This window comes from Calypte anna, chromosome 8, assembly GCF_003957555.1.
Source record: "Calypte anna isolate BGI_N300 chromosome 8, bCalAnn1_v1.p, whole genome shotgun sequence".
Classification (NCBI taxonomy): Eukaryota; Metazoa; Chordata; class Aves; order Apodiformes; family Trochilidae; genus Calypte; species Calypte anna.
Window position 1 is genome coordinate 31047042 of NC_044254.1, and position 26526 is coordinate 31073567.

Genomic DNA, 26526 nt, shown 5'->3' on the forward strand with positions numbered 1-26526 from the left:
CAGGTAAGTTGGTTTTTTTTTTTTGAGCTTATCTAGTTAGAGACTTTACAGTGATTAATCTACTGTTCTCAGTCTTCAGGTCTTTTATTAAAGACTATCAGAGATCTGTACTTATGTAAGTTTTTCTCATGGAAGACTTTAAATGGAGAGATCCTGGAAGGAGGAGGCTGGGGGAAGTGCTCCTCTGATGTCATCTGCAGAGGCAACTGGTGGAATTTCTATTGGGAAGCTGAAAAGCCATTAAAACCCCACAACTTTCCAGAGATTCATGGCCTAGTAAAGGCTGGCTTCAGTTTGGAGTGGTTTGTAATGCAGATGCATTAAATTACAAGAGAAAATGTTGTCTGGTCAAAATATTAATTGAAACAGTTTTAGTGGTGTATATTACATGCTAATACATAAAGCAGTGTTACAGTGTTCTAAAACTTGTGGAAGCACCTATTTTAGACAATTATAGTTGTAAGACTTTGCTTTTTATTGGGATCTTGTATTATCTGAACTCTTGAGCAGTGGGAAAACATCTGTGAAGCACCTGCTAAAACAGTCTCTGAATATAGAAGAATCAGTGTGATACAAATGCTTAAATACTCCTGTTTCGAGTATCATAGCAGGCCATTTCTTTGCATTCCTGTGTCACCCTTTTATTGTCTGTAATTACATGTTTACGATGAACTTGGTTGGGAGCCCAGCAGCTGTATTTACTGTTGTATCATTTGAAGGTGTAGTAGTAACACCACACTGACTTTTTTTTCCGTTAAAAAGAGAACCCAACTCGGCCCGGGGTCCGCGGCCTTCTGCCCTCCGCGGCGGGACCCCTCGACGCCATTTCCTGGCGGGGGCGGTGTGGGGCTGCTGCCCCCGCGCGGCCCCGGACGCCATTTTGGGAGCGCGTGGTGGGTAGGTGGGCTCTGCCTCAGCCTGGGCGCGCCGGGCGGGATGGCGATGCAGAGGGGAAGCAGCGCGGCGAACACGAGTGGCAAAGCGGCCACCTCGGCAGCCTCTGGGTCCTACACGGGCCGCGACTCCTCCACGTCGGGGTTGGGCGGGCGAGGGGCGCACACGCCTCGCTACACCCTGGGGCTGTTGCAGACACCGCGCAGCTCGGCCGACAGCAGCGGAGGCTTTTCCAGCGGCGGGGTGAGGCCGGGTAGCTCCAGCGGGGAAGGCTTCGCTCCCAGCCGGGCTGCCCGCGGTAGCAGAGTGAAGCCGTTGGCTCCCGGCAGAGGAGGTGGGATGCGGCGTTGCCGTCTCTGTCCATGTCTTTATTCCTCCTTATATTCTCCCGCTCCCTTTGGTTCGGGCTGTGAAAAGGTCACAAGCGGTACTGAGCCTGACAGGCGGGGTGTGAAAGTCTTTGCGACTTGTTAAGTTCAGGCAGTCAGAACCATGATGGTAGTTCCTCAGACTAATATAAATAAATGTTTGTTATTTTCTTCACATAAAGTTTTTTGATAGCAGTATCTGTGTGTCCTCTTGGAGTCAATAAACTAGATTGAATGGCAACACAGCATGTGCTTTACTGGAGACGTGAACCACATTAATTTGGTTATGAGGCTTGGGTTTTTTGGTTTAGACTTTGAAACAGTTTTAAGTGCTGTTCTTGATGTGTTGTAGCAACACAGGTAACGCTGCTGTTTGCTATCCTTTGCATAAAGCTGCTGGTAATGCCAGCCTCTTGGCTGCCCCTGAGGATAACACCTTCCAACTGCATGCTGAACCTGTGTGTGTGTGTCGCAGTTCATAAGAATTGATTCTCCTATGGAAGTCTATATATTGGCATGCAGAAAAGAGATGGTTCAATTTTTTTTTCAGTTGAAAAACTATAAAAATAATTGGAAATTGCTTTAACACTTGCTGAACACAAATTCTGAAGCGTTTAACATCTCCTTTGGGCATAAATTGGGAAGAAGGTAACTGATTTATGTAACATGTACTTGATAAGTCATGAATCCTAAAAAACAAACAAACAAACAAAACTTAACAAGCTATTATGAGTAGAGCATAATTTGTTTTTTAAATATTGGTTTAAAAAGATACATATATGTACATGGTTTGGCTTGCCTGGTCTTAAAAATTACATTTTTTCCCGTGCTATTCCAGATTCAGTACATTTTAAGATAATGAAAAAGTCTCTTCTGCCAAACTTCTGAGTTAACATTTGCCAAAATCTAAGTCAATGCTGCTTTTTAAAACCATATGTATGTATTGCAATGCTGATTTGTCCACTTCTAAAAGGAAACTATTTACATTCAGGACTAATGTTTTTTTCCCACCTGTTATGGTTTTGTAAGATTTTTAAAAAAAACAAACAAACCCTCTCAAAAAATGCCAGTACTATTGTATTGATCATAAGAAAATGTCATGGAACCTGTCATCTGAGAACAAAATTGAAGTGTTTTGTCTTGTAGATCAGTTTTTAGTGTAATAGGAGAAGCAGATGAATTTGGGTTTGCATGTCTCTTAATATCTGGAGTTTTATAAGTTTAAAGTGGGAAAACTGTATATTTAATTGGTTTTTATTCTTAAAAAAATACCTCAGCTAGATTAGGAATATGATGTTCTCAGACATCTCAAGAGAACTAAAAATACTGAGATTTCAAAATTATCTAAGTGAAAGAGATTTTGCAGGACTTAAAACTGTAGATAAATTTTAAGATAGATGGTAAAAGAAACCACAAGGAACAAATGTCCCAAGTGACTTTATGATTTCCACAGAGCGTAACCTCCTAAGTTCAAAGGAATATCATTCTCAATAGGGGGAATTTTTCAGTATAGTTCTTTGATTTCAATTACTGTCCTTTAAAAAAGAAAACAAACACCAAACCAAAACAGAAAAAACTAAATAATAATAATTCCTGAACACATGCAGTTTCAGGTATGGATTTTAAAACTAGTGGGCACCTATGAGGCAGAGATGGCTAACAGCATTCTTTCATAAATCTAGGCTGTATTAGATTACAAAATTATGCATTGTAAAGAGGCTTCCATTGTATTATTTCAGTCCAGTGACAGAAGCAAAGATTTATTTGCACTACAGGTAATATTGTGGAAAGTATCGATACAAGCTTGTTTTCAAAACAGACTGATTATGATTTAATTTCATACTTTGGAGAGCTTTTATAGAATGTCATTAAAGGTTACTACTTCCATAGCTCTATTTCTAGTAAGAAAACTTTTTGTTTTCTAAGGTGTATATTTATATATTGGTTTCTGAATAAAAACTGAATCAACTCCCTTTTTTTTCAGTTCAGCGTTACAGAGTTTAATGTGTCTGTTTTAAAATTTCCTTCCCTCAGAATCATATTTTGGGGACAAAAGTTCCTGCATAGAAAACACTAGCACATTGAATCTCACAAGTTCCTCTTCTGTGCGAGGCCTGAGCAGTGCATGTGCAGGAAAACCACCCCTCTCTTCCAGCAGATCTGTTTGCAGAAACCATACCCCTCTCATGGGATATTCAGGTAAGTTTAACAGCTCTTGAAGCATACTTTATTTTTGTTACGTGATACAGTAGGATACAGAACACACTGTGTTTTATACTACAGAGAATGCCTGCCAATGAAATGTGCCACCCATAGGGGAAAATACAGCTTCAAATACTGAGCAGATGTTTTGGTGTCATGGCCTCTTGTAACTTACTTTGTGTTCATGTATGAATTATCAGTATAGTTACAATTAAAGGCTTTTTTCAAACTGTCCAAAATTGAATTACTTTTGTGGACGTGTTGGTTTGTGTGGTAACTGAAGAGCCCAAATTTATGCACATTTTAATCAGCATTGTAGATTGCATATCGTGATGTCATTCTCACATTTCTGATGGAAGTTTCACACATTTGGTGTTGGCATCTTCAAATGTGTATAATTCTTCAGAAGAACACACTGTTGGTCACTGACTGTATGTTTTCCAGTGGAGTTTTTTATATTTGGGAAAACTTAAGTCAAACTAACTTTAAGGTACTAAAAACACTGCTTAAAACAAAACACACCTAAATGAAAGTCAATTTATGTGGTCTCAAGTGTACTGCAGATATATATATTTTTGAATAGTTTAGTGTAAAATCAGACGAAACAAATATGTATACACACGTGAACAGACACATTTATAAAAAAACTTGTTGTTTCCCCTGACTTGATCAGATGTAAGCCACCTTGACCGGAGTTGTGCTTTTAGTGGAATATTAACTTCCTGTATCTCTCAAATTAATACACCTAATTTTAACTAGCGGTAATAGCTATGCGTTATTTTAAATGGCAAATATTTAATAAAAGCCATGCCTTTTTTGTTTAGTAATGAGGTAGTGACTCAGAAACTGTATTTTCACTTACTACAGAAATGTGATTAGTTCTGACGATCTTAAGTGGATTAATTCAACTGGTCTTTTACCATGAGAGTCTGACTTTTTTACTTAGGAAAGTGTGCCTTGCCTCCTTGGTATGGCAAGTAAGTAATTCAACAAAAAGAATTTTTAATTTTAACTGAAGTTTGAGAGAGGACTTTCCATTAACATAGGAATATAAGCATACATTTCACTTGGAGCATCACGGTATGATTTTGCAAATGTAAAGTAGTGGTTCTTAACTGAATGTTTACAACTGTTTTTCAGTTACATCTTCATCTGCAGTCTCTTCTCATACTGCTGCATCAGTTATTGTAGCTGTAGTAGAAGGAAGAGGCCTTGCCAGAGGTGAAGTAGGAATAGCCAGTATTGACTTAAAAAGTCCTGAGGTGATATTATCACAGTTTGCAGACAATACAACTTATGCCAAGGTATTGTTGAATACTTAATTGCTATATCACTTACAGTCAGATTATTGTGACTTTTTAAATAAAACTTATGACTAATGGGAAATTAGACTTCGTTTATAAGAAGAAATTTTTCAGAAGTGAAATCATAGAATTAGCCGGGTTGGAAGGGACCTCAGAGATCATCTAGTCCAACCCTTAAAAAAAGTAACAAGTTCTAGAAAATTCATGGTCTTGAAAGGACTGTTATTATTTCTGAGGCTCAAATTTTAGATGAAGAGGAAAGAACATTTTTGTGAAAGAAAAATAGCATTTCTGCAAAAAATAGTGTGTTTGAACTATGTGGGAGTTAGATGCTTTGTTTTGAAGAGCTTTTGGCAATACCTGGTAGTAGAACTGGCAAGTATTTTCCATTAGGAAGAACAGCTCTGAGAGCAGAACTGCAAAAATGGGGAGTAGGGTAACTATAGGTCTGGCTTTTTATGGTTGCGTAAGTATGTTAGTATGTATGTATGCATGTATTTAGTTTCTCAGTTAGTTCAAAATTTACTCAGTTTACAGCCAACTGTTATGCCTACCAGCACTGCATACTCTGCACTAATTTGGAAAATAATCTCTGCTTCATACAACACTAGCATTAATAAAACACTTAATTTTTTTAAATAGATATGCATGCTAGAAAATAATGTGGCTGGTAGCATCTTTACAATATTAAATAAAAACTAAATTGAATTAGGAGATTAAGTAGATACAGCTCAAAATATAAACAGCTATCATATCTATTTACTAAAATATATGTTGCATAATGTAATTTTTTTAAATCACTAATGCTTGTAAAGGTTATCCTGCTCCCAAGATATGAGTACATATTGAACGTGGCAGCTGCAGAAGTATTTTTGTAACGTACAGTACTTAAAATGAGATATGCACATTGACAGTGTGGGTGCACGAGAAAATGTAGGCATTGAAATGATGATGTTGCAACTTATATGACAATTTGCAAGTTTAAAAGTGAAAAATTTATATGCTTGTACCTAGAAAAAAAATGTAATCAAAAGAATAAGACTAGAATTCTGCAAGGAAGCCTCATATTATTTCTATGGATTGTTTCCTAATTTTAATGGTTTAGTAGAGATTACTGATACATCTGTGAGTAAAAGGCTTTCTTATTAGCAAGGAGTAGCTGTGTTTATAGTCTGTAGTCTCTCCTGATGTACTCTGTAAGGGTGACGAAGGGCATTACTGTACCATTACATTTCTCTTGCTCAAACTGAGAAGTGTTTGAGCTACCCTAACTCTTCCACCACCCCTTTTAGTTTTCTCTTGAATTTAATGATAAAATGCAGTTACTTCTCAAGTCTTTCCTACATGGTCTTTAGATTCTGAGAACATGGCTTTCTCCTCTGTTTCTCAGGCTTGTAACTCAGTGTACTTCTTCTGTGAGTGCCTGTCAGGATGTACGCATTTAGTATTTTCCTTCTTGAGCATTCTAAAATATGTCCGCCTTAGTTGTACACATATCTTACTAATTATACATTTAGATTACAATGTCCTCCATTCTTGGGCATGCCTGATACTGTATTGATCATCCAGTCCAAATAAAATAAATAAATACATAAATACATAAATAAAAGACCTGATAGAAAACAACAAATTTTTCCCAAAGGCGCTTTGTGTCCCAGTTCCTTATCAAAATCTCAATTATCTTTAACAATACTGTCTATTTCTTGATGAGCTAACTTCTTACAGTGTCACTGTTGATGTTTTGTATTTTGCATTGTATTTTATTTTTCTTGGGCACCCCTTTTATTTTTTAATATTCTGTAAATTAATTAAGGAAAAATTTCCTGTATTTATAAGTTCATCAAGGTTTGCTTTAACTGTGATAACTCTGAAAAAAAGTTTCCAAATTATAGAAGTTATCAGAAAATTTAATCTTTATTTAGAAGACTGAAACTATTATTTTAAGATATAAGTATTCTGTAATTCTTTATTGCTGGTTCATTATTGTGTAAAAGCGTTGTAGAATAGGTGTGGGTTTTATTCAATGATTTTGAATTTTTTTGTTCAGGTTATCACTAAACTCAAGATTTTAACACCACTAGAAATAGTAATGTCAAACACTGCTTGTGATCCAGGGAACACAACAAAATTATTCAGTCTGATAACAGAACATTTCAAGGTAGGCTCTTAAATTTCATTCCATGTTTTAGAGTTCTTGTTCAACACTGCTATATGATTGATAATTTAAGTTTTTCAAAACTTCTCAGTCTTTAAATGCAGTAAATTTTTGGTTTTTCTATTGTTTTTGGGCCTCGTTTTACCACAGTAAGGATTAATCTAAGTGCAGCTCCAATACTGCCAGTTCTAATCCTGAAAATTACAGGGATTAATAAAACAAGCAAGACACTGACTAAAACCAGAAAGTTTTTTTCTGGCATTGAAATAGTTTGAGCAATACTGAATTTAGGAAATGTTCAGAGATCAGATAATCCAGCATTTTCCATTGATCCTTTGTTCTTTCAACCTGATAGACAGATAAGTGGGTAAGTAAGTAGATAGATAGAAATATTGTATCTCAGAGTAGGAAAAAGAGCACTGCCAGAGTAAAAGAGGGCAAGGTGTACTAGTACATGTTATTTATGAGTACTAAAGCCTCAGAACTTTAAAAAAACTATTAATTACTACTTGAATCACTTCCATGTCTACACTGCTGATAGCTTCTTCACAGGCCCTCTTCTACTTTTTGACCTCTCCTCTTTTTCTTGTATAAAGCACACATTTTTGTGTGTCAAAGGCTTTCAGTTACAATGGCCAATATATCTTTATTCTGTATTTGCCCTTGAAAGCTTGATCGTGATCCTTTGGGCTTAAACTTGGCGAGGGAAAAAATACAACATGAATTTGAGCTGCCTTAATACTAATGTGAAAATAACACTTCCAAAAAAGTAAATATTTTAAACCAAATCCAGGTTGTATTCCATAGGTACTCTACCAGAGAGAAGGAGGGATGAGTGTCATTACTGTGGCTTGCTTGTGCTAATAAGCTGGAATGAATACTTCCACAAAGAGAAGTTTCTGAATCAATTGATAGGTTTTCTTAGAAACATGAATCACTAATAGAGAAGCCTTTCTAATGAAAAAAAAACCAAAACAAACCTCTTAAATTTTTAACTATTTGCTAACTGCATCTTCACAGAATGTGACTTTTACAACTGTCCAAAGAAAATACTTCAATGAAACAAAGGGTTTGGAATATATAGAACAATTGTGTGCATCTGAGTTCAGCACCATTTTCATGGAGATTCAATCGAAGTATGTTTAAGGAAAAAATGTACTGTGTCCAGATAAGTGTTAACAGCTTTTTACATACTTAGTACACAAGTCTGTGGCTTGTTGCAGAAGATAGAATATTATGATAGAGCTGCTGTTTTATTTTGCCCTCCTGTGTTAGTGTTTGTGATACACCTAGGAATTTAAATAGAAAGCCTGTTATGGCTTTTTTGTTTTGGTTTGGTTTGGTTGTTTGTTGGTTTTCACAGCTTTCCACTTGCTGCTTTTTATTATTTCCTTTAAGAAAGGAAACAACTTTACGTCTATGATTGCCTTTCTGGCCTCAGCAAATGTTGTCCTTGTACCAACAATTTTAAATAGTGATACTTGGTGACCTAGATCTTCATTTCAAGCTATGTGTAACTAGTGAAATGCATATATTCACACTACCAGCTATGTAGTGTAGGGTGTCAAGTGTACAGGCACTCAAACTTTCATGAATACATAAATCTGCCCTGTACATGGGTTAGTGCATACTTAAAACATAATGCTTTTTCAGTGCTATCAGTCCCAGTAGCTGTGAAGCAGAAGTGTGAATATGATTTCCTTAGTGCACCACTTGGTTCTGTGGTATTTAGGTGGCACTACTCAACATTCATTAAAGATTGTTTCTTTCCAAGGTACTACTGTCTTGCAGCTGCTGCAGCTCTGCTAAAATATGTTGAATTTATTCAAAATTCAGTTTATGCTCCTAAATCACTCAAGGTGCGTTTCCAAGGGAGTGAGAAAACAGCTATGATAGATTCATCATCAGCACAAAATCTTGAACTAGTAATTAACAACAGAGATTCTAGGTAAGAATACTTAAGTTTACAAATTAGTTTTGTAAAGTCGTATTTCACCAGCTTTCGGTGATGCTTGTGTCAAAGACCTGGCCATCATATTTATTTCTGTATTACAAAACTTATATACCATTCAGGGCTTTTTAAAAAGTATTTGAACAGAGAAAAGCATTAAAATTCAGCACAAAATTTCTAGCACAGAAAATCCTAGAAGTGAATTGCAGTGAGAGATGATACGTAGTCATCTTTACATTGATGTCTGTATTTTATTAAAACTTACAAATACTATAATGTTGATGCAAAATTTCACAGAAAGTGAAATGAAATAGGCAACATTTCTGCAGTGTATTTCTATACTTTGTAAAATGATACAATGAGGACTATTAATATATTAAGTTCAGTTAGGTTACCTAACTTCCTGAACTGTTGTAATTCATATAATAAACATGGCAAACAAAGAGGTGGTAAGCATCCCAAAAGCATGCCTCTTACCTGAAAATGTCACTGGACATTTACCATCATAATTTTCTGAGTGTTTTCTTCACATCCATTTGGTTTTCAAAGGAACGGTCACACACTTTTTGGTGTCCTAAATTACACTAAAACTCCAGGTGGAAGTCGAAGACTTAGGTCCAATATCCTGGAGCCGCTGGTTGATGCTGAAACAATTAACATGAGATTGGATTGTGTTCAGGAATTACTCCAGGATGAGGAGCTCTTTTTTGGTCTTCAAGCAGGTAGTAGTTTATTTTTTAATAGAAAGTATTACATTTCCTTTAAACATATTTTCTAAACTATGGGAGGATGCAGTGTGACTCAATATGCTTGAAAAGTAATTATTTTATGATTTGTCTGGTGACATATAATGGACACTTACTTTCTGAAGTAAACTTTATTATGATAGTTACAGTTTTTTTAAAAAAAGTTAATTTCTCTGAAACAGTGTATAGAAGTCAGTTAGCTAGTAGCTTCTTAGAAGAACTTGAGTTTTTCTCTTTACTACTATGGCTAGGCATACTGTGTTGAAAGTATACATAATGCATACAATAAAAACAAATAAAGGAATCACCAATTTAAGACTTGTGCATGCATATTTTTTTCTGTTGCTTGAACAAATACACTGGTCCAGACAAATGTAACAAAAAGAAAAACACCTGAAGCTTGACTAATTTTCATCACAACAGAAATAAACGCAATCTGAGGAAAATAATATCGCTGAATTTGTATGTGTCCACCTGTACAATAATCACTACATGCTTAGGTATAGTAAGCATATTTATGACAAAATAATTTTGATAGCTATGTTTTATCCTGTTTTTTGTGAAGATAGAATGAAAGATAAAGATTAGCATTAGTATCACTATGTAATTATGTGCATTTAAAAAGTAGATTTTATTAAAATTTCAGTTCAGTTTCTGATCTATTTGCTTTTGCTTTACAGTTATCTCAAAATTTCTGGATACAGAACAACTACTTTCAGTTTTGGTACAAATTCCAAAGCAGGATACAGTACGTTTCCTCAGATGATCAGTTATCTGGCTATAACATGCAGTAAATAAATGTGATATCTATAAATATGTATGTTGATATAAAATATCATAGATACCAAATATATAATTAATATTGTTACAACTCTTTTACATCTCAGTGTCTTCTTACATGCTGAATTACTTGTTTAGATAAATGACTTGTCTGGTGCCACTTCAAGAAATCAGGTACAGACTCCAGCAAGACTGTAACAGATGCAGATGAATCTCTTTAGTACCATATCTAAAAAGCTGAATGTTAATTGCTTCCATCTTCCCTTGAAGAGATCTCTGACATGAGAGAAGGATCAGCTGTATGATTACAGCTGTTGGACTGGATGCCTTTATGTATATGTAGGACCATATACAACAAACTTTTAGCTACTGATGGGCAAACTCGCACTCGGCAATGTAAAATTTAGGTAAATGTTTTTATGCAGCTCTACACTGAGTTTTTGAAGTGATCTTATTAAAGTATTTTAGCAATTTTCATTAAAAGTCTGGATCTGTTACAGTTTTGCTAGTTCTGAAGTACTTTTTTAAACAGGCAGACATGCAAACAATACCAATATTTATAAAATTTTCAACAGGTTAAAACTGCTGAATCAAAAATAACTAATTTAATTTACCTGAAACATACTTTGGAACTTGTGGAGCCTCTAAAAGTAAGCTATGGTTTGTTCGTGTTTTTTTTTAAATAAACTACAGACTATTTTTTTCCTTATACAGTGCAGTTTATTAAATCCCTCAAGTTATAAGGGACCAGTAGGGCTCACTGAGTCAAAAAAAGAAATTTACTTTCTTTCTCACAGAACACAGTGCTGCTAACAGTGTTATTTTTTAAGTCAATTGAAAATATGTTTTTAATTCCAATACTCTTTAAGAACGGTATTCCTACAATTACCTGGATAATAGGTTTTACAACAAGCATTTAAGTTAAATGCCTGCTCAGATTCCATATGCTGCTTATACAACTGCTCTTAAGCCCCTCAGTGAATCTAAGAACTTTCAGTCCTTCAAAAAGACCATAAAAAGAAGTAACTGTTCATGTCCCTGTTTTAATCATCAACAGGCTGCTTTAAGGAGCTGTAACACACCGCTGCTAAAGGCTTATTACAATTCTCTTGAAGATACAAGGTATTTGTCTTAATACTTTAGCTAGCATGTTAAAAACTTTCATCTTTCTGAAGAATGTAAGGTTTTAGATGTTTGCTTACATGTAATCATAGGTATAGCTCAGTTCTTTTGCCTAAAATCTGATTTTAATTCTCAAAAATTCTAACTTTAGCTGACTAAACAAAACAAAACTAAAAGAAAAGAAAAAAAAAGGAAAAAAGCAAACTAGAAAATTAGCTATGATACTGCAATTGCTGATGAACTGCACTTCATTAAAAATAAATCTGGAAAGAGAAATAGTAATTTCCTGGAGTACCCATAATAATGCAAAAGTCAACAGTTATCTGTATGGTTGAGAAATAATTTATGTCTCCCAAAGATTTGAGTGATATCTTTAGTCAGGCTTCGATATAGACATACTGAATTCTGAAGTGAAAATAGACATGAACTGTAGTGTTTTGTTTTAACAGTAGATAATGTGCTTCAGTTATTTGTAGTACTCTTATTTGTAATTTTGAAATGACATAGCAAATAAAAATTGTAAAGTATTATGTAGCTAATTGTTGAAACAACTGATATTGCAGATTTGGAATTATACTTGAAAAGATTACTACTGTGATTAATGATGACACAAGGTACACAAAGGGATGTCTGAGTATGAGGACCCAGAAATGCTATGCTGTTAAGCCTAACATCAATGAATTCCTTGACATAGCTCGTAGAACATACACAGAAATTGTTGATGACATAGCAGGTATTTCTAAGCCAAGATTTTAATTCATTTGGAGTCCAAATTACATTGCATGTGACATAGAAGCCATGTAATCATATCTATTGTAACCTTCTCATATTTGAGAAGTGGTATTAGTATAAACTGATTGAGATTCCTAAGTAGCTGAGGAACATTTGAGTTATCTAGTGGGATTCTTCCTTTGTAGATAAATTTTTAAATTAAGTTTATTTTAATAAAGTTAAACAATTATATTGTGATTCCTGTGTTTAAAACTGTTGCTCTTTCTCCTCTAAAAGTAAAAAAAAGTTAAAGTAATGTAAGAGAGATATTCCAGCTAGAACACTCTGCATAGAACATGTAAATCTCTGTTTTAGCTTCTTGATTCAAAATAGCTGAGGTTTTTGGGTTTTATATTTTATACAGTCTTGATCTATCTGCAGACTACTTTTTAGGAAAGCTATTAAGAGTTGGAAATTATGAATTACCATGTTAGTTACCTGACACATTGAACACCTGTCAGTCACGTTAACAGTATGTATCTTTGTACAGCACAAACGTGTGTGTGTTTATGTGCACAAATGTATGTATTCTGCTCACATCTTTATTTGTGGTATGTAGGTATGATAGCACAGCTTGCAGAAAAGTACAGCCTGCCAATGAAAACAAGTTTCAGTTCTGCTCGTGGATTTTTTATCCAAATGAATGCTGATTGTTCAACATTACCCAGTGGCCAGCTTCCATCAGAATTTACAAAGGTATCTGTAGCAAAGATGTTTTTTCATAGTATGTTTGTATACTTGATGTATATAGACTGCATAATACAGTAATGAAATACACATTATACAGTAATTTAAGCAACAATTCAAGTGAAGATATCTAGACATAAATGAAGATATAATTGGTATGTTTTTATAACTGCCCTATTTCTAGTTATACTTAATATAGTCAGAAACGTGCAATTACATGCAATTATGTTGTGTGTAAATATAAAGTTGTATATCTTCCTGATAACTGTGTTCTCTTACATGGACTTTTTGGCTAAAATTTATATGGGGAAAAATTAAACCAGGCATGGGTTTTTCTGTTTACCCCCTTACCCATATTGTTTCCGGTTTTATTGTTAGACAGTGTTTTTGTTTCTGATAATAAGGCAAGTTCTTATTGTTGGTTTGAATTTCCTGTAGATCACTAAAATGAAAAACACATATAGCTTCACTTCTTCAGATTTAATAAAAATGAATGAAAGATGTCAAGAGTCCCTGAGAGAAATATATCACATGACCTACTTGTAAGACCATTTTCTACTATTTAATACTTGCCAAGCTCATTTATTTTGTCCATTTATCAGCAAACTACATGTTTTCTTAAAGCTGTCTTTCTGTTAACTTATGGCTACTTAAATAATCCAAAGCAATACTGATTGCGTGTACTTCATGTGACTGAAAAAAACCCCATATTGTGTTAAATGTGATTAGAAATATATAGGCATTTATTAATAAAGGTGACCGTTGTATTTATTAATTTTTATGGGTGAATAATCTACATGAAATGACACAATGAATGCATTATTTTTGTAGTGCAGAATCTTTACTTTTAATCAGTTTCTTGCATTTACAGTAGAATTACTTCTGTATTTTGTCCTTGCTACATGTCACGTTGCTCTGCTGTCTATTTCAGAAGACTTACTAAGTAGAATGTTGCATGTCAGTTTAATGGAAATTCTTTCTAGAAATCAGGAGGGTGTTTATTAACATGAAGGACTAGGGGATTAGAATTACATTGGACATGTTAATAAAACATACTTGATTCCTTTGTGAAGCTTTCTTACGAGCTGTTGGTATTTGAGCTATGTGTCTTAGGTTTGAGAGCAGAATTTTATCTGAGATGATGGTATAAGATCTTAATTTTCTTCAAGGACCTTTATACATTTTTTTTTACGTCTCGCAGAGATGATTTCGTTTTATGAGTAGCCTATCAAAATGCGTGCAGTGTTTCTGTAAGCTGTATAAAGTGACAGTATGTGCTGTGCAACAACTAAATCAGTGTCTTGTTTCAGAATAGTGTGTAAACTCTTGAACGAGATCTATGAACACATTCATTGCCTGTACAAGCTGTCTGATATTGTGTCAATGCTGGATATGCTGCTTTCATTTGCCCATGCCTGCACACTTTCTGATTATGGTGAGCTGCTGTTTTGATTCTGTCATGGGCCAGATAAAGACTCTCCTGTTGGAGAACATCCAGGCTGTTTTGTGTGGTTCTCCAATTGCTAAGCCCACCTCATACAGATTTTTTTGGGGTCTCAGTAGGCTTTAGGTGAGTGCCTGTGGGCTATCCTTGCCATTTATGTGCCAGTGTTATTTCTGTTTCCATCCCTTGAAATTACAGTTTGCCATTTAGCTGCTGCAAGTCTTCACAGTCTTTTCATGATAAGCAATTTAAACATATTCTATTCAAAAGCAAAAAGACTGTGAAGATTCTGAGCTTATGTCTTTGTCCTGAGAAGGCACAAGATAATATAAGTAGATCAACATTATGTACGATCAAACAAAATACTTGGCTACCTTTGTTTATCTACTTCAATTTCTGTAGCACTTTTAGATATTTTTGGAAGTAGAATCTTTTGAGTAATTCAGGATGATGAGCTTACCTCCACATTGTTCATCCTGTTTCCCTAGTCCAGTTCTGCAAAGTATAGATGAGCCCATTGTCTTCAGTTAATGCAGACCTGAGGTACTTATCTATAGTACAATATGGTGTAATTTGATACTAAATCAAATCTGGAGGCCATATCAGGTGAGATATTAGCTCATCATTACTGCTGCTGCTGTGTGATTTCCAGTTCATGAGCAGGATCAGTTTACTTTGCAGTATGGACTGTGAAATACTTTATGTGCTGATGATTCCAGTCATGGCACATGAATTGACCTGGAACTGTATAGTAGCTGATACACTTGAGGCATCACAGCCTTCTCCTCCCAAATGAGTCAGAGCACAGATTTACTGCAGCAGTAATAATAAGACCAAAGCCACTTGGCTTCTCCCATAAATCTACACTTGCAATTTGCACAGCCAGGCATGAATGTGTGTCCACCAAAGTAAATGGCCTGTCATTTGTAGCTTTCAGTCTCATTTGCCACTTCAGTCTTTCGTCTAGATCATTAATTGAGTAAAACCTTCACCTGATATTTAGAATTCCCCAATATTTAAACCTGAAAAACTGTCTTGGCACTGCTTTCTTGAAGGCAGCTGCATTTAAACAGAATAGCAAATCTAACAATGCTTGTTAGCACAGGGTACTGCCATCGAGGTAGAGAGGGGAGGCAGACAGAATAGGTTCAAAAAAGAACTGTATTCTGACAAAAATGCACAGAGTCCTACTATCAAATGGATCTATGTAGACATCCAAACAATCAATAGGGTGAAATGTAGCAAAACTAGAACCAATGTTACTTCTGTTTTCTCTGTTTACATAATAAGGTACATATGTAGTAGTAATGGAGCTCATGATCCCTGTATTTATATACTGATAGCAGTATAAAAATATTAAAAAGATATTAGCTATCTTAGCTAATTAGCTATAACCTGAAACTGGCTTTCAGGTTTTCTGTTTTAATTACTTTTTTTTTCTTTATTACTGGAGTCTAGCCCTACCTATGACAAAACACAAACACAGAATATTAATTTAGAAAGTAAGTGTTAGTTATGGGAGTCTTTTTGTAGTAATAGATCATGAAGATTTGCATGACAATCAGATTCTGTACCTGAGAGTGGCTAGTAATTCTTCCCAAATGCTGCACGTTAGCCTTGCTCACTACAGGAATGTAAAAAATTGGGGCATCAGGAGTATGGTTTGACTTCTGGTCTGCAATAATTACTTTCTTTCAGAACATACTAGTTTAATAATGAGAAAGTTTCTGTACTAACTCTGCAATGTGTTGCATCATTTTTCTCATTTAGTTCGTCCAGAATTTACAGACACTTTAGCGATCAAGCAGGGATGGCATCCCATTCTTGAAAAGATAGCTGTGGAAAAACCCGTGTCTAACAACACGTATCTGGCAGAGGGTAACAATTTTGTCATTATTACAGGACCAAATATGAGTGGAAAATCAACATACCTAAAGCAGATTGCTCTCTGTCAAATTATGGCACAGATTGGTGAGTAAGTGTACCGTATTAGTAGTCTTCTGCAGCACATTTATTGTTTACTGGTTAAAAATATTCTTGAAGTTGAATGGTTTAGCTTCTAGAAGATTCTATCTAAATAGTAACAGGCAATTTTAAGTCTGTTTGCTCCTATCAGCTCTTGTGTTACAGAGGCTGCAAAAGCTTTGGGTCTACTGTTGGAAACCTGTGGGGTCCGTTCTGCGTATCTGGAAGTCTGTCTCTGGGAGAAGCACAGTTGTGTTCTTTAATTCTTTGGACTGCCTTAACCTAATATAGCACCTTATTCTAGATTGATAGCAAGTGTCCCTGGAGTATGCCTGTTAGTCTACATATGTGTGTTATCCAGAAGGAACAGATGAACTTGACCATACCTCAGTGATGTGGGCAAATACGCTTGCAGCCAAGTAGAACTGATACAGAAATAAAGCTAGTAATAAATACTGCAAGGTTCTATCATTAAAATTCTAAAACAAATACTTGTAAAATCTAACTGGGACACATACCTGCACTTGGGAATTCCTCATTATTTTTGCTTTAAAGATAAGGTTGAAGCTGGTGGCATGGGAGAAAGACCATAGAAGGCTGATCTTAGCTCTACTGAAAAGAAACTACTTAGCTGTGGAGAATAAAATTTGTCCACAATGTGTTCTGCATCCAGTCCCCAGTAGCTGCAGGTTCTTCAGGAATTGCACTCAAAAAAATGAGTTTAATAGAATAAAGGAGACTGTAAAGTCTTTTTGGCAGGTTTCTTGTTCTTTTCTACTCAATAAAAATAATAAGCCTCTAAGTCTGGTAAAAGAAATATAACCTTGTTTTGGGTAATTCTTGGCTGCCAAAATGTGAGTTAATCGTAGTGTTTATTCTCACTTCCCATTAGACTGACACACAGCTTTAAACATATAATTTCTTAAGGTTTTACTGATAAGCTTCTTTAATGATGGTATCTATACAATAATTTTTCTCATAAAGTAGCAGTAGAACATAATCTTAGGAAACTTTATAGAACATGATGCATTCTCTATAATGCATGAAGAATTACTGTAAAATTAATTATTTTATCCCTCACTGATATCATCAGAAAAATGGAAATTTGTCACACTGATATGAGAGAACTCATATTTTACTTGTTTTGCAGGTTCTTATGTCCCAGCAGAGTATTGTTCGTTTAGAATCACAGAGCAAATCTTTACCAGAATAGGTATGGATGATGATATCGAAACAAATGCATCAACATTCATGAAGGAAATGAAAGAGGTATTAAACATAGCTAACCCAGGGTCCAAGGCCTGTTTTTAATCTTAAGATAATAGATATTGCATGACTATATTTCCACTGAAAGAGTGTACTTTGAAAAATAGTTAAAAATTCGGCTGTCATCTGTTAACTTGATAATAAATCACAAAAAACAGGCATATCTTTAATATAAAGAATCCTAATACAAGTAAAAATCAATGCTCTATTGAACAGTAATTTCAACTTTTTGTTATTCTTTTAGTTATTTGTAGGACCCTAAGCCTTCTCAGTTCCTTTTCCCAAACTGATACAATTTTGAAGGGAAAATGATAGGTGCAGTGGAAAAGAGAGAGTGCTATAGCACAAATCTTTGCTTCATTAGAATTGACAGCCCTTTGAAAGCTATGAAAAGATAAAAATCTGTGGATCTGACAAGACTTAAAAATTTCTGCATTGTTTCATCTGAACATCACAAAGTATTCCTATTATAGAGTCAGAGAATTCTTTGGGTTGGAAGGGACTTTAAAGATCAAATAGTTCCAACTCCCCTGACATGGTCAGGGATACCTCCCCCAGCCCAGGTGCTCCAAGCCCCATCCAACCTTCAACACTGCCAGGGATGGGGCAGCCACAGCTTCTGGGGGCAACCTGGGCACCCAGGGGCTCAGCACCCTCACAGCACAGACTTTCTCCCTCCCATCTCCTCTCCATCTCCCCTCTTGCAGCTGGAAACCCTTCCCCCTCATCCCATCCCTCCAGGCCCTTGTCCCAAGTTCCTCCCCAGCTTTCCTGGAGCCCCTTCAGGCACTGGAAGGTGCTCTAAGGTCTCCCCATTGCAGCCTTCTCTTCTTCGGGCAGAACACCCCCAACTCTCTCCCCCTGGCTCCAGAGCAGAGCTGCTCCAGCCCTGAGAACATCTCTCTGGCTTCTTCTGGACTCGCTTCAACAGCTCTGTGTCGTTCTTGTGTTGGGGACCCCAGAACTGAACCCAGCACTGCAGGAGGGTCTCACCACAGCACAGCAGAAAAAAGAATCCCCTTCTTTGACCTGCTGGTCATGCTGCTATGCTGCTGGTGATGCAGCTGGCTTTCTAGGATGCTGTATTCCTAATCTTTCTTTTTTTTCTTTTCTTTTCTTTTCTTTTTCTTTTCTTTTCTTTTCTTTTCTTTTCTTTTCTTTTCTTTCTTTCCTTTCCTTTCCTTTCCTTTCCTTTCCTTTCCTTTCCTTTCCTTTCCTTTCCTTTCCTTTCCTTTCCTTTCCTTTCCTTTCCTTCCTTCCTTTCCTTTCCTTTCCTTTCCTTTCCTTTCCTTTCCTTTCCTTTCCTTTCCTTTCCTTTCCTTTCCTTTCCTTTCCTTTCCTTTCCTTTCCTTCCTTTCCTTTCCTTTCCTTTCCTTTCCTTTTTCTTTCCTTTTCTTTCTTTTCTTTTTCTTTCTTTTCTTTCTCTCTCTTTCTTTTCTTTTTCTTTCTTTTTTTCTTTTTTCTTTCCTTCCTTCCTTCCTTCCTTCCTTCCTTCCTTCCTTCCTTCCTTCCTTCCTTCCTTCCTTCCTTCCTTCCTTCCTTCCTTCCTTCCTTCCTTCCTTCCTTCCTTCCTTCCTTCCTTCCTTCCTTCCTTCCTTCCTTCCTTCCTTCCTTCCTTCCTTCCTTCCTTCCTTCCTTCCTTCCTTCCTTCCTTCCTTCCTTCCTTCCTTCCTTCCTTCCTTCCTTCCTTCCTTCCTTCCTTCCTTCCTTCCTTCCTTCCTTCCTTCCTTCCTTCCTTCCTTCCTTCCTTCCTTCCTTCCTTCCTTCCTTCCTTCCTTCCTTCCTTCCTTCCTTCCTTCCTTCCTTCCTTCCTTCCTTCCTTCCTTCCTTCCTTCCTTCCTTCCTTCCTTCCTTCCTTCCTTCCTTCCCTTTCTTATCCTTTCTTTCTTTTCTTTCCTTTCTTTTTTTCCTTTCTCTTTTTTTTTTTCCAAAATGCATTTATAAGAATGATAACACATTCAATATTTTCCTAGATAACTTACATCATACAAAATGCTAATGACAAGTCACTGATCATAATTGACGAACTAGGCAGAGGTACCAGTGCTGAAGAAGGTATTGGCATTTGTTATGCTGTCTGTGAATATCTGTTGAATTCAAAGGTAATTCTGTTCTGAGAAAAAATTAAACCCTATAATTTTTTTTGTCACTGGAAGTAAATATAGTACTTTCACATAATTTAAATTCTGTCAATTTCTTGCCTAAATATGATTTTTTTTCATAACTGCTGAATAGTAAAAATTATGGTGATAGAGGAAAAAATGGTGGCATGAACTTTGGTTCTGTTAGTGGGTTGTTGTGGCTTAACCACAGTGGGCAGCCAGGCCCTACCCAGACTCTCACTCACTCCCTCTCTGTGGGATGGGGAAGAGAATCCAAGGGGTAAAAGTGCAAAGATGTAAGGGCTGAGATAAAGACAGTTTAACAGGGGAAGGAAAGCTGCACAGGCAGGCAAAGCAAAGCAGGGAATTCATTGACACCTTCCCATTGGCAGGCAGGGTCCAGCCAGTCCCGGGACAGCAAGGCTTCACCACACCTAGTGGTGACTTGGGAAAACAAACACCATAACTCCAAATGTCCCCCTCTTCGTCCTCCTTCCCACACCATGTGGTGTCAGCTGTCCAGGCTGTGTCCCCTCCCAACTTCTTGTGCCCCCTCAGCCCTCTCACTGGTGAGGGTGAGGAGCAGAAGAGGCCTTGATACTACAAGCAGGGCTCAGCAATTGCTAGAACATCAGTGTCTTGTCAGCACTATTTTCAAAATAAATAAAAAATAGCACCATAGTATCTTCTATTAAGAAAATTAACCCCATTCCAGCCCAAACCAGTACACCAGTCACTATCTCTTTCCAACTTGCTTGCAAGCTCACATTTCTATCTAGGAAGAGAACAACACAGCCTCTCTAGTTAGGCTTAGTACAGCTTTGTATGTCACCTTGAATGTTAAAGGTGAACCTCTTTACCTGACTCTTCTCTTTCCAGAGTGCAGTGGTACTTCCACACAACTCACAAATTAGTCAGAGAGGTTAGGGGTTTGTTTACAAAAGTGGAAGATGATTTTAGATGGGTTGGAAGTTTCACAGCTTTGTCACTAGTTAAGTGATCAACCTCAGGTTGTTTCTAGCTTTTTGAAAGTGTGTAGGTGTTCAGTTTCTCATCAGAGTTTATTAAGAGTACCTTTGTGGTTTGGTTTGAAAAGCTCAGATATTTTCTGTAGCTTGTACTTCTGGCAAAACATTCCTTGGGAGTATTAAGGCAACCGTTTGACAGTCATTCAAATGACCCCAGTCATTCAAATTAACCCCAGTCAGATTTTGTAAGCACTGTGGGTTTCCTCTTACTTCTGATATGCTTTTCTTTCTATTGAGAAGGGAGTTGGAAGAGATACTCTTGCCAGCGTCACTTTAAGATTTTTATTTGCTTTATTAATGTAAAGGCAGTTTTCAATGTTTTGGAAGAGAACCTGGACATCTTTGAGATGATGTAAATTTTTAATTTGTTCTGATTTCTTCCAGGATCCTTTCCAAGCTAAATTTTAGTTCTTTTTTCCTTATTTAGGCATTTACATTGTTTGCTACGCATTTTCTGGAACTGTGTCATATTGATGCTTTATATCCCAATGTGGAAAATTGCCATTTTGAAGTGCAACATGTGAGGAGCAGTGCTGGAAGTAGGGAGAAAATTGCTTACACTTATACACTCTCTAAAGGATATACAGAGGAAAAGAACTATGGTAATGGATTCTACTGTGACTTGAACTTATAAGATAGTATTTCAGTTATTTGGTATCTTACAGTATTTTTCTGCTGTTTTCTGCTAAATTTGTATTTCTCTCTTAGAATAATAACAGTAGATCTGTTGATCTGTTCCAAATACTTGTGTGCTTTAAGTAAACATGTAGTGAGACAGTAGTTTTGGGTAGTATGAAGAACTTAGATGAAATTTCATATTGGAAAAAATTGTCTGAAGAACACAGCACAACCTCAATATTTTACTGCCTGCCAATTTAAAATCAAGCAGAGAAAGCTGTTAGCGCTACTTTGTCATTTTGTTTACTTGAATTCTGAATACATTCTTCCTGGCTACAGTATTACCAGAAGTAACTTCATGTGGAAGTGTATCTTAGAAGTAGTGTTAAAACAAAGTAGATACTTCATTTTGTGTCTCTCAAAACCGTACTGTTTATTTAAGACACACAGGCACAAAAGGAGAAAAAATGTATATAAAAATATCTTAATAAAAATGAAAAATTCACCTTTTTAAAAAGGTTGAAAATAATTCTGACAGACACAATATGGAAGGTAGGAAAAAAAAGAATTACATAAAAAATCCTGATCCATGTGTTTCTCTGTTTAGGATTAAAAGCTGCAGAAGTTTCCTCCCTACCATCATCTGTAATTTTGGATGCAAGGGAAATCACAAATCGTATTGCAAAGAAAATTTTGGTATGTAGTAGAAAATTATAGTACTACAATTGACAGGTTTTATAAACCTCAAATATATTTTCAGTTTCTGGAAGGATATAAGCTACGAACTGCCTTTGCTTTTGTGAAAATAGATTTCATTAAAATGTGTATTTCTGGAACATTGACTCTTTGTTAGGTCACAACACAAAGCAGTTGTTAGGGTTAAGGAGTATTGGAATTGGATGTGATATTAGTGTACAAATCAAGAATCAGGAGATCAGAAATAGACTAGAAAATAGATAGCGCTACTATTTTAATATTAGAACATAATTGTTGTCGGATTTTAATGCATGTGTGTGATTTTAATAACAGCACAGGCAGAAAAGCACTCCTGAGATGATGAAACAGAGAGCTGTATACCAGTTAGCAATGAGACTGGTTCAGACTGCCAGAAATTCTCGACTGGATACAGACAGTTTGCGTATATATTTGAAAGGCTTGAAGAAAAAGTGTGAAGACAGTTGTACTGCACCCAGAAGAAATGATGAGCAGAAATAATGTTAAACATAGGCTCTTGCTCTAATTTCTATGACTGCAAGTTGAATCTATTTTTTTTCACAGTATTAGAAAGCACTGCTTTTTGCATGTTTTTAAATTCTAAATTCTTAGTCTAAATTATACTCACTGCTGAAAGACCAGATCCTTTTTTCCCCAAAAAACATACCTCAAGTAAAACCATTTACCTAGAGTGATGAACACAGTTCTTTTGATAATGAACTATATCCTTTCATTATTTTAGAGACAAAAAAGCTGTATACTATTTAGTATTTTCTGTGTGATGTATCTGGTATTATAGCTCTTACATATGATACAAAAGTTCTTGTGTAACAAAAAAGCATCATTTGAAACAGTTGGTCGACTTGTCTTGCGTAGGCAAGCTCTACTTGCAGTGTTGAACATGCATCTATAAATCCTCTTGTTCCCCACTCAAGAAGGGTTCTAGCTCTCTCAGTCCTTGTGGTTAGTCCAGCATACGGAATGCAGTCCAGGACTGCTGCCTATCCACAACTGGGCAGGCAGGGATTTTTTTTTACCACAGTAACTGCAAATTACTGTGGTGTTGACATGGCTGAACAGTTTTTGTGTAGAAAATGTGTAATAGGAAATTAAAAAAAAAACTAATATTCTTTTTCCTTGTTTTGTTTTTTTTTTTCTTTAGTAAAACTTGAGTGACTCCAGACATGCAGTCCAGCCTGAAGGGACTTACCCTCCCTCATCAACTTGGAGGTCTCTGGAGAACCCCAGTGCTGTTGACAGGGCTGCAAGGGACTTCCCTTGCTCTTTATTTGTAGTTTGATGTTCCCCAGAGCCCTCCAGTTACTCTCTGAACCCCTCAGTTCACATTTTAAGTTGTTTCAGAGCCCTCCATATACCTGTCTTGCCCTCTGTCTTGCATTGTGCCACAGGGTTTTCGGTTTACCTTCCCCCCACCCCAGAGTGTCCCCCATGATTTTAGGTGTGCTTCAAGGTCAGCTGTTTCTCTTTCTGTGCACAGCAGGCCCCTCCCTTCAACTTGTGTTCCCAGTCTTCTGTTTACTCTCATAATTCCAAGTAATTTCTCGGACTCGGCTTCCACTGCCGCTGTTCCCTGGTGGAAGGGGCGCGGGCGGCCACAGCGGTTCCAGTCTGTCGCTCCATGGGACCCTCCCAACCTTCACCTGCCGCCATCTTCTCTGCTTCATCACCACTTGAGCCCCCGCCCCACTCCTCTCCGCTCCCCTCCCTGCCCCCTGCTCGCTCCCACTGTGTTCGGACCATGGGCGGCTCCCAGGAGCGCGGAGCTTCCCCTCAGCCCGTGGGACCTCCTCAACCCCGCTCTGTCCCCGCAGCAACCCGGAGCAGCCCAGACAGGGGAGGGCTCCTGGCGGGGGTCGCGGCCCCCCAGGTTTGATGGGATAGGTGTGTGTGTGCGAGTGTCTGCTGTGACCCCTGAGCTGAGTCCCTGTCATCAGGACTGGCCTTGCACAGTGTCCATTGGTGAGTGAAGATGCTGGGTGAGGGGTTTGCCTTGTCCTGCAAGGGTGGGGGCTGGATCTGAAAGTCATAGGATCTGGAATTTTCAGGGTTGGAAAGGACCTTTAAACTCATCCACTTCTAACCCCCCTGCCATGGACAGGGACACCTCCCACCAGATCAGGTTGTTCAGAGCCCTGTCCAGCCTGGCCTTAAAAAGTTCCAGGGTTGGATGGGGCTTCCACCACCTCTCTGGGCAACCTGTGCCAGTGTCTCACCACCCTCATGGTAAAGAACTTCTTCCTAACATCTCATCTAAATCTGCCTTTCTCTTGTTTGAATCCATTCTCCCATGTCCTATCACTACTGACATCCCAAAAAGTCCCTCCCCAGCTTTCTTGTAGACCCCTTCAGATACTTCAAGGCCACAGTAAGGTCTCCTCTGAGCCTTTTCCTCCCCAGACTGAATAACCCCAGCTCTCTCAGTCTGTCTTCATAGGAGAGGTGCTCCAGCCCTCTGATCATCCTCGTGGCCCTTCTCTGGACACTCTTCAGCACCTCCATGTCCCTTCTGTAAAAGGTGCTCCAGAACTGGACTAAGTGCTCCAGGTGGGGTCTCATCAGAGCAGAGGGGGAGAATCACCTCTCTCAACCTCCTGTCCACACTTCTCTTGAGGCAGCCCAGGATCTGGTTGGCTTTCTGGGCTGCAATTGTACACTGACAGCTCATGTTGAACTTCTCATCCACCAGCACCCCCAAGTCCTTTTCCTCAGGGCTGCTCTCAACTCACTTGCTGTCCAGCTTATAGCAGTGGTTGGGATTGCCTCAACCCAGATGCAGGACCCTGCACTTGGTCTTGTTGAACTTCATGAGGTTGGCATGGGCCCATCTCTCCAGCCTGTCAAGCTCCCTCTGGATGGCATCCCTTCCCTCCAGTGTGTCAGCCACGCCACACAGCTTGGTGTCATCAGCAAACTTTCTGAGGGTGCACTGAATGCCACTGTCCATGTCGCCAACAAAGACGTTAAACAAGGCTGGTCCCAATACTGATCCTTGAGACACTCCACTTGTCACTGGCCTCTACTTGGACACAGACCCATTGACACCACTCTTTGGGTGTGGCCATCAAGCTGGTTCCTAATCCACCCTGTGGTCCATCTGTCAAACTCATATTTTACCAGCTTGGAGACCAGGATGTTGTGCTGGACTGCGTCAAAGGCTTTTCTCAGGTCCAGGTAGATGACATCGGTTGCTCTTCCCTTTTCTATTGATGTTATGATCTTTGGATAGAAGACCACCAGGTTTGTCAGACATGATTTGCCCTTGGTGGAGCTGTGTTGATTTTACCCAGTCACCTCTTCATTATTCTTCTGCTCCAGCAGTGCCTCCAGAAGGATGTGCTCCATCATCTTACTGGGCACAGAGGTGGGACTGACTGGCCTGTAGTTCCCTGGATCTTCCTTCTTGCCCTTTTTGAAAATAAGGGTTGTGTTTCCTCTTTTCCAGTCAGTGGGGACTTCACTGGACTGCCATGATTTTTAAAATATAATAGACAGGGGTCTAGGAACCACATCTGCCAGTTCCCTCAGTACCCATCAGGCCCCATAGACGTGTACACTTTCAGGTTCTTCAGATGGTCATGAACCTGATCTTCACTTACAATGGGCAGTTCTTCCTCCCAACCCTTGCCATTGTCTTCTGTGACTTCAGGAGTGTGTCTGGAGCCCTTGCCAGTGAAGACTGAGGTAAAGAAGTTATTGAGAACCTCAGCCTTCATATCACTTGTCACTAGTTTACCTGCTTCCTTTCTGAAGGGGCCCACACCTTCCCTACTCTTCCTTTTGCTGTTAATACACCTATAGACATTTTTGCTATCCCCCCTGATCTCCCTGGCTAGATTTAATTATAACTGAGCTTCAGCTTTTCTAACCAGGTCTCTTGCTGCTCCGATAGCTTCCTTCTGCGCCCCACATTCTAGATGTTCTTTCTTCCAATCCTTGTAAAGTTTCTTTTTGTGTGATAGTGTCCAGGAGCTCCTTGTTCAGCCAGACAGGTCTCCTACCATTCTTTCCTGCCTTTCTCTTTGTGAGCATACTTTGCTCCTGGACATGGAGAAGGTGATCCTTGAATACTGACCAGCTGTCCTGGGCTCCCCTTCCCTCTAGGGCTTTGTCCCATGGGACTATGACCAGCTGATCCCTGAAGCACTCAGAGTTTGTACACCTAAAATCCAGGGTTGTAATCTTGGACTGCATCCTCCTAGATGCCCTGAGGATCTTAAATTCAAGTGTTTCCTGATCACTGCAGGCAAGGTTGTCCCTGAGCCTCACATTGGTGACCAACCCTTGGTCACCCTGTTGGTGAGAACAAGGTCCAGTATAGCACCTGTTCTTGTTGGTTCCTCTGCTGTTTTGAGGAGGAAGTTATCATCTCCGTGTTTCAGGAACATCCT

General features: G+C 38.0%; 1 protein-coding gene across 1 annotated transcript; it reads left to right on the forward strand.

Annotated features, from left to right (window-relative positions):
* Window positions 1-872: 872 nt before the first annotated feature.
* On the forward strand, window positions 873-23014 carry MSH4 (mutS homolog 4). The gene is made up of 20 exons (XM_030455342.1): window positions 873-1228; window positions 3297-3461; window positions 4605-4768; window positions 6816-6926; window positions 7944-8059; window positions 8698-8871; window positions 9424-9596; window positions 10301-10368; window positions 10976-11050; window positions 11458-11522; window positions 12086-12255; window positions 12853-12989; window positions 13419-13522; window positions 14291-14415; window positions 16195-16395; window positions 17540-17658; window positions 19629-19757; window positions 21213-21387; window positions 22011-22099; window positions 22433-23014. Exons 1-20 carry the CDS (start codon window positions 937-939, stop codon window positions 22616-22618), a joined length of 2838 nt encoding a protein of 945 aa, XP_030311202.1. The 5' UTR covers window positions 873-936; the 3' UTR covers window positions 22619-23014.
* Window positions 23015-26526: the final 3512 nt, after the last annotated feature.